Here is a 10412-nt window from a genome sequence, read left to right as displayed (position 1 = left end):
TTTATTATTATTATTTGATTCTGTCTTTTGTCATCACTGATTTCTGAGCCTAAAATGGCTTTAAAGCATGATCACACAAGCTGGTGGTGTTTTGCTAATTTGTAATGCCTACTGCACCACTCAAATTTGTGCTTTTGTGTTTGAATTTTGATGTTGAAATCCGATAGGAAATCAAGATTGCAGAGATAGGGGGTATATAATAATTGCCCCCAATACACATGACTGTGTGAGTTTAGTGTTTGGCAGGCTGGAACCAATAGCCTCTTTAAAAAGTGTTTTTTTTTTATGTCAATTTAACTCTTATGACTGTAGGAATTTTTTGAAAGATGAGTAAAAAAATCTAATGCAAACATCTCTGATGTTATTTATTGAGGTTCATGTTCTCTCTGTTCTTACTAACATTGTAATGCATTAAATGAAACCTGCACACTCACTCTACACAAGTCCCTCTGACTTAAATGGCCCCTATTAAGCTAATTTACAGCCTCATAATATAGTTTCGGGGGGTCTACTAGAATAGCTTTACATGATTTAATTGGTAAAAAAATAAATTAAACAAAATTCTTATTTTCATTGTTGCAGAACCTGTTAACAATCTGAATGCTCCGCATATTCATAGAAGGGTGTAGAGTTACATTCAAGCTACGTCAAGGCATGAAGATTTTTTTGTTCCAAGGAAAAAACACTTAAATATGTCATTTTAGTGATCAAAGATGAGTTTTAAGGGATAAAATTATTGACTACAGGGGGACTTTTAACATAACGTCTCATGTTGCTTGCAAGATGCTGCCTCTTGATGTTGATGCTATGGGAAATGCAAAATGCAGTGTCTCGTTCAGCTTCTCAGGGAACCAGTTTGCATACGCACCTGAGACATTCCCTTTTGAAGTGGAACTTTGACGCTCTGCCTTTGTGTTGACACTACGGGGAACACAACACCAACTACGCCATAACTGGGCCAGAGTCAAGACCGCATCAACCCCAAGGGCGCATCCTAACTTGAGGAAAAAGTTGCACAGTGGCACTACTCCCTAAAGCTAGTGTGCACAGGTGCTAGGGAAAACCTTCCTCCCTGTCTCTGCACAACAGGCCTAATCCTAGAGCCCCAAGGGCAGAGCACAACATAGCCTCAGCTATACTCTGGTATGCATCGTTCTAAAACCTCTAATCAGTACTTTCAGACTGAGAATACTGAAATAGGCCACAGATGAGGAGTGGACAGCCAACCGTTTCTCTATGATGCAGTCCATCTCTACTCTGCCCAATCTACACCCTTCAGTATTGCCACCTTTCCAAGGGGAGATATGTCCCCACCGCAAAGCATCAGGGAGGGAGGCAAATGAGAAAAAAAGGACATATTGCAGTTTGCCCAAACTCTGCGTGTAACGTCACAGACTGCCGCCTGCCAATGAATATACTTTAGAAGTGCTTCAGACACCGTTTATGCTGATGGCGTTCCCCATAGCATCAACACCAAGATAAAGCATGAGTACCGGTGAGTATCAGCTCTGAAGGCTGCCTGCCTTGAGGCACTGTAACACTGCTGTAGTTCCAGTACGTTATGACGTCAACTGCTATATCAGTTCGAGCTGGAGTCTGGTAATGACAGTACAGAAGAACAAGCTGATCGACCCAAAACAACTTGGCAAACATGACTTGTTCAGGATGTTTCATAGTGGTCATTTTTATTTTGTTCACCTTATGTAGTAACATGGAAGTAAACTGTTTTCTTACTTTATTACCTGCAGGTCGATAGGACGTTATTTTGATTAAATATAATGTGGGCACATAACTTAAAAATGACATGTGTCGGCACCAATGGCCTCGTGGTCAGTGCGCCGACATGTAGCGCTCGGGTGTAGCTTTGCGCTCGGGTGGCCGAGTTCAAGTCCCGGCTCGTGGACCTTTCCCAATCCCATCCCCCGTCTCTCTCCCACCTCGTTTCCTGTCATCTCTCTACTCTACTGTCCTGTCACAATAAAAGGAAAATCACCAAAAAAAAAAAAAAAATTGACATCCACAGATAAATCATTTATAATAATACTGTAACATTCTATAAAAATGTTCATTTTGAATTCATGTTGACTTTAACTCCCTTTGACGTGGACTTTGTCATTATTTACTAGATAGTGTTACATTAAGCACCTTAGCCTTTCAGAAGAGGCTCATGTTTATAACAATAATCTTGGTGGGTGGATTATTTTAAAGTAATGTAATCGTCTGGTTTTACACAGCACATCTAGTTTATGATCTGTAATCAGATCATTAACAATAAGTGCTTTTGAAGAAAGCGATTGGATATCCAGCAACCTGAGCTTTATAATTAGTTTATCTGTGTTATATCGTTTTTTTATTTGTTGAACAGCAATTAAACTTTTACCCTTAAATGGTTTTGGGAGTTTTTTGTATTTACTAATTCAGGAGAACAGACACAGTCTCCATGTAATGCTATCTAGGTGAAAGAATCTCTATGTGTTGGTGAAGCAGTATTCCGTCTTCTAAAGCCATACAATAATTATTTCTTTTTGATATAATAACAGATTGCTAGACTTGTAAGTGCCAAATTGCTAATAATGTAATATTAATAAAGAATGTCTTGATTATAAGTAAACATTTGTTTTGTTGTGTAATGAGTTAAAGAGTGCATAATCTACATATTCATGTTCATCTTTTGTGAGCTTCAGGAAGCGGAATCAGCACTGTGCATTTCAAGAAACCCGTAAAATTGTGAAGATTGTGAAGCACTAAAATGTCTGGCTTGTGCTTTTAATTCTAATTGATCCTGATTCTCATGGCATTGATCTTTATGAAAGGGAGTTTTTCATTTTCAGAATTCTTTTCTTCACATTCACTGTCTGCAATGAGGTTAAATGAATAGCTTGAAGCTTCCCTTTTTGGTGTGGTTTATTGTGTAAAGTATATTGTAAATGATTACAATTGCTGTATTATCTCTTTCTAATGCATGTAGCATGATGAAATTTCTCACTTTTGACATTCTCACATTCCCTGTTTTAAAGTGAGGAACAAAAGATTAAGTCTTAGCCCGAACTATTCCTATGACATGATCCCTGTTCATGACCCACTAGATAATTCTTGATTGTGGACAGCTTTTGCCATGTGAGATGGGTGAGACAGAGAAAGATGGGTGGAGTGCTGGTGATTAATGAAGGGAGGTGAGAAATTAGGTCAAAGCTGACAACAGATTTGCTGCTGCAAGATGGTCTGGGAGGAGCTCACCTGCTTAAAAAGAGAAAGAATTTCAACAGACAAAAGGAGAGCACGGATAATGTTGTGAAGATACTAACTGCTCCTGCGTGAAGTGATAGATGGTCAAATATTGTGGCATATCACAAGATATATTCTCACTAACACAATCATCAAGTAAGACTGGGTAAGTTTACAGAATATATATTTTAATTATCTCCCTTTTTTTACTGAAACTTTTTGAGTGTTTTTGTGGTTGTGTATTCAATAGGCTAACTGAATAAGAAGAAATTCAAATAAATGGTGTCAATTAATTTAATAAGCAATGCCTTTGACTTTTAGCAATGCCATTAATTATTATGATCATTTGTCACACTTATTCAGTTGTGTTTATTCTTAGATTCGTTCATGGACTTTTAGTTGGTTATGGTTAGTCACGTGTTTGTTTGAGTTTCCCGCTACTCATCAGTTTCTATGGACACTAATCCTCATCACAGCTGTTCTTTAGTTAATCACCCTGTGTATTTTAGTTCCTCGCGTTTACTCAATGTTTGTCCGGTCTGTTTGCGTGTATGTATTACCTGTTGGATGAGTATTAATATCTGCATTTGAACTTTATTCCTGATAATCTTCTGTCTGACTGCACCTTGCTATTATTATTATTATTATTATTATTATTATTATTATTATTATTATTACTATTCCATTCTAGACACTGTAATGATTTCTTTCTTTTTTAAGTTTTCCTATTAGATTCCCTACTGAAAAGTCAGAAGAATGAGCAGCAAGGTATGCCAACACCTTTTGCATTTATATTAGCCTATATTATATTATTAGGGGTGTAACGATACACGTATTCGTATTGAAGCGTTCGGTACGAGGCTTTCAATTCGGTACGCATTACAAACCGAAGCATTTGGACCATTTTTCCTGCCGAACAAAATTTCGTTTTTTCAAATGTAGGCGCGCGGCAAGCGCTCTCATAAAGCCTTGTTTATAGAGAGACGACATCAAATGACAAACGTAATGAAAGCGGAATGAAACTGCGCTACTCCTTAATTTGTGCTTCACGGACCGTTTATCAGTTTGACCAATGCAGCGCGAGCCTATCTTGATCAAGCGACACTGTTACTACATAGCGCTAAGAGATCCAGTAAAGAAAACATTTGAATTCGCCACTGAAGTAATAACATCGCTGCGAGATCTAGAGAGAAGCATTCACATTTCTCCGTAATTTATGGCGTCATTTTTTAGTCAAATGTCATGAGCGTGTAAGACATGCTCACGAGCACATTATGTTATTTCACGCGCGCAAAAATGAACCTTCAGCTGGCATGATAAAAGTACTCGCGCACAAATTCAACAACCGAGAGGTGTACAGGTAGCTGCGAGCGAGCGCCTGGCATACTCTCATAGGTTAACTCTGCTTGTACAGTGGAATCCTGCTCGCGCGCAGTGGATTTCTGCTCGCGGAGTGCTGTTTTGCTCGCGCAGTGGATTTCTGCTCGCTCAGCTGATTTCTGCTCGCTCGAGTCTACATGACTTTTGACAATTTGGGGGCGGAAACCAAGGAGGGCACTGACCCTCTTATGATTGGTCACTTTCATCATGGAAAATCTTGGGAAATCCTAACCCCGCCCACCTTCAGACGCAGCGCGAGTCACTCAGCTCGCTCTGCTACTCCGGCTATCTCTGTATATTTTAGACAACGAAATATGTGATAAAACACCTTACTAACTATTTTCGTTTTCATTTAAAGAAATCTTAAACATGATAGCCACACAAATGTGGTTCATGCAACGCGTATTGATTATATTCACTGCACATAACGTTTGCCTATTAAAAAAAAAAACTAAATATAAAACACAAACCTGCCTCTTTTCGTTTTAAATATAATATAAAAACATTAAACATTTTAATATGGTCCAGGCAATATGTGCATTTGTACTAAACAACAGATTTTGCAGTAAACAACATTACAGTTTTTAAATTTTTAAATACAATTATTACAATTTAAAATGACAAAACTCAACCCAGTCTCTTTTTGTTAAATTTCAGTTTTATCAATATTAGCCATGATAAAAGTATAAGTAAAAGGTATAAGAAGCTATAAGCTACAAATAAAGCAAACAATTCAGTCAAACATACAAAGTCAGCGCTCTTGTCTAACCATACAACGATGACCGGGCGCTCGGCACTCATGTACCCCGCCTGGAACAGCCTTTCCTCGGTTATAGTCTTTCTGACGTTCGCCGCTTTCGCTGGGGTCTCTGTAGTGGTTAAACATGAGATATAATTCGTCTTGTGTATATCTAACGGGCGATTTTTGGTCTCGTGAATCTATAATTTATTCCCTGGCCATTGTGGCCAATCGTTTTGGCTGAGGGGAAGTTTCATAACTTTATAAGCTATTTAACATTACCGTTGTATGGTTTTACTAGAGCGCTGACTTTGTGTGTTTGACTGAATTGTTTGCTTTATTTGTATAGCTTCTTATACCTTTTACTTATACTTTTATCATGGCTAATATTGATAAAACTGAAATTTAACAAAAAGAGACTGGGTTGAGTTTTGTCATTTTAAATTGTAATAATTGTATTTAAAAATTTAAAAACTGTAATGTTGTTTACTGCAAAATCTGTTGTTTAGTACAAATGCACATATTGCCTGGACCATATTAAAATGTTTAATGTTTTTATATTATATTTAAAACGAAAAGAGGCAGGTTTGTTTTATATTTAGTTTTTTTTTTAATAGGCAAACGTTATGTGCAGTGAATATAATCAATACGCGTTGCATGAACCACATTTGTGTGGCTATCATGTTTAAGATTTCTTTAAATGAAAACGAAAATAGTTAGTAAGGTGTTTTATCACATATTTCGTTGTCTAAAATATACAGAGATAGCCGGAGTAGCAGAACGAGCTGAGTGACTCGCGCTGCGTCTGAAGGTGGGCGGGGTTAGGATTTCCCAAGATTTTCCATGATGAAAGTGACCAATCATAAGAGGGTCAGTGCCCTCCTTGGTTTCCGCCCCCAAATTGTCAAAAGTCATGTAGACTCGAGCGAGCAGAAATCAGCTGAGCGAGCAGAAATCCACTGCGCGAGCAAAACAGCACTCCGCGAGCAGAAATCCACTGCGCGCGAGCAGGATTCCACTGTACAAGCAGAGTTAACCTATGAGAGTATGCCAGGCGCTCGCTCGCAGCTACCTGTACACCTCTCGGTTGTTGAATTTGTGCGCGAGTACTTTTATCATGCCAGCTGAAGGTTCATTTTTGCGCGCGTGAAATAACATAATGTGCTCGTGAGCATGTCTTACACGCTCATGACATTTGACTAAAAAATGACGCCATAGTAATTAACCGATCAAACAGCGGCAGCGCTGACGTGGAAACCAGGAAGAAACAATGTGCTTTCAAGCTACGTCGGTTTTATTTCGACATTATGAATAAAATTGCTGCCCTCAAATGTTAATCTGAAATAAAATAAACCATTGTTTATTACTAGGCCTACTACAATATTACTTTTTTTTTTTGAAAAAAGGAGCTGTTTTTGTTTTATATTCCCCTAAGAAGAGTCAAGTATAGCTCCATAATTGCTAAAGTAAAAAATGATCATACTTTATTTTATTTTTTAAAACTATAACATCATAAAGTTAATTTCTCTGGCATTTCTTTTTTCTGCATCGAAAACGTACCGAACTGTGTATTTTGTGAACCGTTACACCCCTATATATTATATATACATTTATATTATACATTCAATATTATACAATTTCTTTTCCAGGTATTTGCAACCTGGGTGCTTCTGGCTACAAGTAAGTTTGATTTATGAAGGAAGATATTGGTAAAAACCGATACTGCTATAAGAAAAAAAATAATCAATTTCCTTATTTACAGGTACAATTATCACACTCTCCAATCAGAGTAGGTGTTATTTTTCTTTTCTTTAAAAAAAAAAAAAAAACACTAAATCTTGCATGCTCTGTCTGTCAGCATATTGATATCCTGAAAGACTCTCACTTTGACCATGGTCTACTTTAATTTGCCCCCCCTTTTTTTTTTATCAAAACATTTCCTCTGTTTGGTATTTATCAGGTTGTATAAGCAAGTGGTTTGACCGTGATGACCCAAGTGGAAATGGAGATTATGAGCTGTTGGCTAACCTTCTCAGTATGTATCCTGAAGAAATATGCCCGAATCCAATCGGCATAGAGGCCCAGACTATCTCCGGCCAACCAGCATCTCAAACAGGAAACGTCTTTGAAGTGTGAGGTTTAATTCAAACAAATTATCTTACTTGAAGCTTTACAAGATATGTAAATATTATTCTGTGTCTTTCTGAAGATACAATCCAACAACTGGGTTTTCTTGTGTAAACGCAAACCAAGGAGGAGGGTTTTGTGCCGATTACAAGGTGCGCTTCACCTGCCCAGAGGAATGGTGTTCAAGTAAGTGACATTTACACACAAAAACAGCCACTGAGCTGTTCATTTTTACAATAGAATTCAATTATATTATCTTTTTTGGGGAATGAACGATATCTGCTCAACTGGTCATCCTCTGTTAGAATGTAGGACACCCTGGTTTGACCGAGATAATCCCGGAGGAGTGGGAGACTATGAGACGCTGTCGTTAACCCTGGTAGCATACCCACTACAGGCCTGCGCTCAGCCCATCGCCATTGAGGTCACAACCATTAGTGGGACCCCTGTACTGCCGACTGGAAATAATTTTCAAGTGTACGACCAACAGTGTCATTCTCTATGCTAAAATTCTTTCAGATTAGAACAATGACATGGATGTATTTTGAATGTGAGATCTACAGTAGACACAGTGGCCTTGTCCCACCAAATATTACACTACTTATGTACTGAATATCTATTGCAGTTCTCTTGATCAGTCTAGTTGCTTAACTGCTTGAAGTGTTTAGAGCAGAATTTTAGAGAATGTAAGCTCATTGCCCTGTATGCACCTTTAAATTGAGAGAAATACTGATTTAACACTTGGTCGCAGTTGTAGCACTTGCTTGTAGGACTGTGCATTTTCTGAAACGCTTGCTCTTGCATAAACAGTTGCCCAATTATTTTTCTATGGATGGAAGAGCAGCGTAGCTACTGCCAAGTCTCTTAAAAACCTGATTTATAGAAACTGCATGTTAAATTGTATATGCAAGAGCGAGTCCTAGAAGCAAGTCTTTCAATAATGTTAACAGAAGCATTTTGTTTTTGCAGATATGATCCAACACAGGGCTTTGCTTGTGTGAATGCACAACAGAATGGAGGGTGTCAAGACTACAGGGTCCGTTTCACATGTCCAACGAGTTTTTGTGTTCCAAGTATGTATCTTAACTTCATCTACTATAATTTTACACACACAGAAACGCACATCCAGAAAAGTTGGGACATCTTGTAAAATGCAATACCATTAAGTTGTTCAGGTAAAACATGTACTTTTGTCAATTAAAAAAAAAAAAAAAAAAAAAATTATATTTCTTGACTTTTATTGCAATTTGCAAAGTGTCCCAACTCTTTTGGATTTGGGGGTTGTGTGTATATATCAGTACACACATTTGTACATGTAGTATTTTGGCATAACTATTCTCTCTGTTCATCAGACTGCGTAACCAGGTGGTTTGATTCTGACGATCCTAATACAAATGGAGGGGATTCTGAACTCTTGACTGCCCTTCTCAGTTTGTATCCTGGGTACATTTGTCCGAATCCACTCGGAATAGAGGCTCAAACCATCTCTGGCCTGCCAGCATCTCAAACAGGAAATGTCTTTCAAGTGTGAGTCTATCAAAGGATCTGAAATTAAACTGTGTAAATGTTTTATGTTCTAAAGCTCTTTTGTATCTTCTGAAGATTTAATCCGACAACTGGGTTTTCTTGTGTAAACGCAAACCAAGGAGGAGGGCTTTGTGTCGATTATAAGGTGCGCTTCACCTGCCCAGAGGAATGGTGTTCAAGTAAGTGACATTTACACACAATAGAATTCAATGAACTGATCTTTTATTGGTCATGAATGAACGATATCCATTCAACTGGTTATCCTCTATTAGAATGTAGGACACCCTGGTTTGACCGAGATAATCCCGGAGGAGTGGGAGACTATGAGACGCTGTCATTAACCCTGATAGCATACCCACTACAGGCCTGCGCTCAGCCCATCGCCATTGAGGTCACAACTGTTAGTGGGACCCCTGTACTGCCTGGAAGCAACTTTCAAGTGTAAGTTTAAACTATATAATTATTTTATAAAAAAATATTACATAATATAGTAAAGTAATTTTGTAATGATTGATGGGCATCTACTTTGATTCTGCAGATATGATCCACTTCAGGGCTTTGAGTGTGTGAATATGCTGCAGAGTGGATGGAACTGTCAGGACTACAAGGTCCGCTACACGTGTCTGCAAAGTTTCTGCAATGCCTCCATTCTCCCAAGCCTCCCATTGGATGTCACAAACATGATTAACTTGCAAGTTTAGGCTAATATCTGTCAAACTAAGCTTTTAATTTACGTTTAGAAACAAATAAAATAAACATTTGATTGCATTGCCATTTCTCGCCTCAGCTCATATCATTGTACCATTGGTGAAGTGCCAAGAACATTAGAGGAAACTGATCATGTCAATTCAAGACTATTTCTATGATACCTGCATATCCGCAAACTTGTGCACACCTGTATACGTGAAAAATAGTTAAATGTTTATTATAGGCCTCTAGTTAAATTAACAAGTCAACCATGCTGCTTTTTCCTCATAAATAACAGCAAGCATGAAAGTTGGCTGATCTTGAAATTCAGACATTAAGTTGTTAATTTTCTTGAAACATATTGTAACTAGGCAAAAAAAGAACTAGGTGGTAGAATGAATATATATTATTTTTAGTTTGCGATCTAGTATATCACGTTGTAATAACGTAATGAACCCATTTTTACAGTGACAGTGCCATACCTACTACTGTAGGTTACCTTAGTGCACAGTTAAAGGGCTAGTTCACCCAAAAATGAAAATTCTGTCACCATTTACTCACCCCCAAGTTGTTACAAACCTGTATGAACTTTTTTTTCTTCTGTTAAACACAGAAGATATTTTGAAGAATATGGGTAACCAAACAATTGATGGACCCCCATTTACTTCCATAGTATGGAAAAAAAAATACTATGGAGGTCAATCAACTGTTTGGTTACCCATATTCT

The 10412-nt window shown here is 37.8% G+C and overlaps 1 protein-coding gene across 2 annotated transcripts; it reads left to right on the top strand.

Moving 5' to 3' along the window:
* The first annotated feature begins 3112 nt into the window (after positions 1-3112).
* LOC307145363 (mucin-5AC) lies at positions 3113-9774 on the top strand. Of its 2 annotated transcripts, none has more exons than XM_079848433.1 (12): positions 3113-3391; positions 3946-3993; positions 6994-7024; positions 7107-7133; positions 7305-7476; positions 7554-7657; positions 7777-7948; positions 8441-8544; positions 8824-8998; positions 9074-9177; positions 9271-9439; positions 9537-9774. In XM_079848433.1, exons 2-12 carry the CDS (start codon positions 3982-3984, stop codon positions 9697-9699), a joined length of 1233 nt encoding a protein of 410 aa, XP_079704559.1. In that variant the 5' UTR covers positions 3113-3391; positions 3946-3981; the 3' UTR covers positions 9700-9774. The 2 variants fall into 2 exon arrangements, with proteins under 2 accessions (XP_079704559.1, XP_079704560.1); XM_079848434.1 differs by lacking the exon at positions 3113-3391 and adding an exon at positions 3679-3774.
* Positions 9775-10412: the final 638 nt, after the last annotated feature.

Source organism: Squalius cephalus, assembly GCF_949319135.1.
Source record: "Squalius cephalus genome assembly, chromosome: 18".
Classification (NCBI taxonomy): Eukaryota; Metazoa; Chordata; class Actinopteri; order Cypriniformes; family Leuciscidae; genus Squalius; species Squalius cephalus.
Note: the sequence above shows the minus strand (reverse complement) of the source record. Positions and strands in the feature narration are given on the sequence as shown.

Excerpts from the sequence above, each read along its gene's own strand:
- LOC307145363 (XM_079848433.1), top strand. Across the intron at positions 8,999-9,073 it reads ACAGGAAATGTCTTTCAAGT|ATTTAATCCGACAACTGGGT; the intron begins GTGAGTCTATCA and ends TATCTTCTGAAG. Across the intron at positions 9,440-9,536 it reads CCTGGAAGCAACTTTCAAGT|ATATGATCCACTTCAGGGCT; the intron begins GTAAGTTTAAAC and ends TTGATTCTGCAG.